At 51.9% G+C, this 1,051-nt stretch overlaps 1 protein-coding gene across 1 annotated transcript in view; it reads right to left on the bottom strand.

The window, feature by feature from the left end:
- myrfl (myelin regulatory factor like) overlaps nucleotides 1–1,051 on the bottom strand; it is a 14,890-nt gene that overhangs the window by 6,966 nt on the left and 6,873 nt on the right. Inside the window, exons 16-19 of the mRNA XM_025057194.1 lie at nucleotides 518–682; nucleotides 360–431; nucleotides 230–276; nucleotides 2–156 (exon numbers count right to left, since the gene is read on the bottom strand). Coding sequence (XP_024912962.1) covers nucleotides 2–156; nucleotides 230–276; nucleotides 360–431; nucleotides 518–682 — 439 coding nt within the window. The remainder of the gene's footprint in view (nucleotide 1; nucleotides 157–229; nucleotides 277–359; nucleotides 432–517; nucleotides 683–1,051) is intronic.

Below are 1,051 nucleotides of genomic sequence, written 5' to 3'. Positions count from 1 at the left end.
CCTTCAGGTCAGTGTTCTTCTCTGGGCCTGACCTGGTGGTGGTCCTGGTGAGGCCGGTGCTGCCCCCTGCAGGGCAGCAGTAGACCGTCTCACAGTACAGCAGCTCACAGAAGTCTACGTCGGGGGGCCAGGGGCCCAGGGGGGAGGTGGGTGACACTGAAAGGAGAGAACAGTTGAAGGTGGAGTGAACGGACGACCGGCGCGGGGTCATGTGACCTGCTGCAGTTACCTGTACCGGCCACAGGGGTGGTCTGCAGGGGACCCGTGGTGTCGTTACTGGAGGAGAAGAACAAGACGACAACGTCACACACACACACACACACACACACAGACAGACACAGACACACGGTGTCCTCTACCTGTCTCCTGGTGACGCTCCAGACTCCTTGTCCTTCAGGTTGAGCAGGTACAGAGCAGAGACACAGATGGTGCTGTGGACCAGCGACCACAACATGTCACCACATTTGGTTCGTTTATCTTTTCAATCTTTTCATGTTCCTTGGAGCGTGGTCCTCACCAGAGCGCCACGGTGGCCAGCAGGCTGATGACGCTCACGTGGAAGATTCTGCGTCTCGCACAGAGACGAGACTTCTGTCTCCAGTCGTCCTTGGCCGTGACCCCTGACCCCCAGGTGTCACTGCTGGGTGTTGGTGCGGTGGTGCTGTTTGTGGAGGTGGTCTTCCTGTTGGAACAGCAACAGAACTTGACGACAGCCCGATTTACCCATAATGCCTTTCAACAGAGCCTCCAAATGAACTTGAACTGTGATTGGCTGCGAGGGCCTGGTTATGAACCATGTTTGTATATAAAGTACATGTACATGTATATCTGTATATACAGTGTACTCCATAGACACCAGTCTGATCATCATCATCATCATCATCATCACCATCATCATCATCTTCATCATCATCATCTTCATCATCATCATCATCATCATCATCGTCAGCCTCACCCATTTTCTCTCTCTTAATGGGGGTAAGTTCTACTTCACCCCTGTTCTTCCTTTTCCTTATCACAGATGATACAGTATATATACAGTATATATATA

This window comes from Cynoglossus semilaevis, chromosome 8, assembly GCF_000523025.1.
Source record: "Cynoglossus semilaevis isolate Cse_v1.0 chromosome 8, Cse_v1.0, whole genome shotgun sequence".
NCBI lineage: Eukaryota > Metazoa > Chordata > Actinopteri > Pleuronectiformes > Cynoglossidae > Cynoglossus > Cynoglossus semilaevis.
The sequence above is the reverse complement of the archived record's forward strand: the minus strand, read 5'-3'. Positions and strand labels throughout refer to the sequence as shown.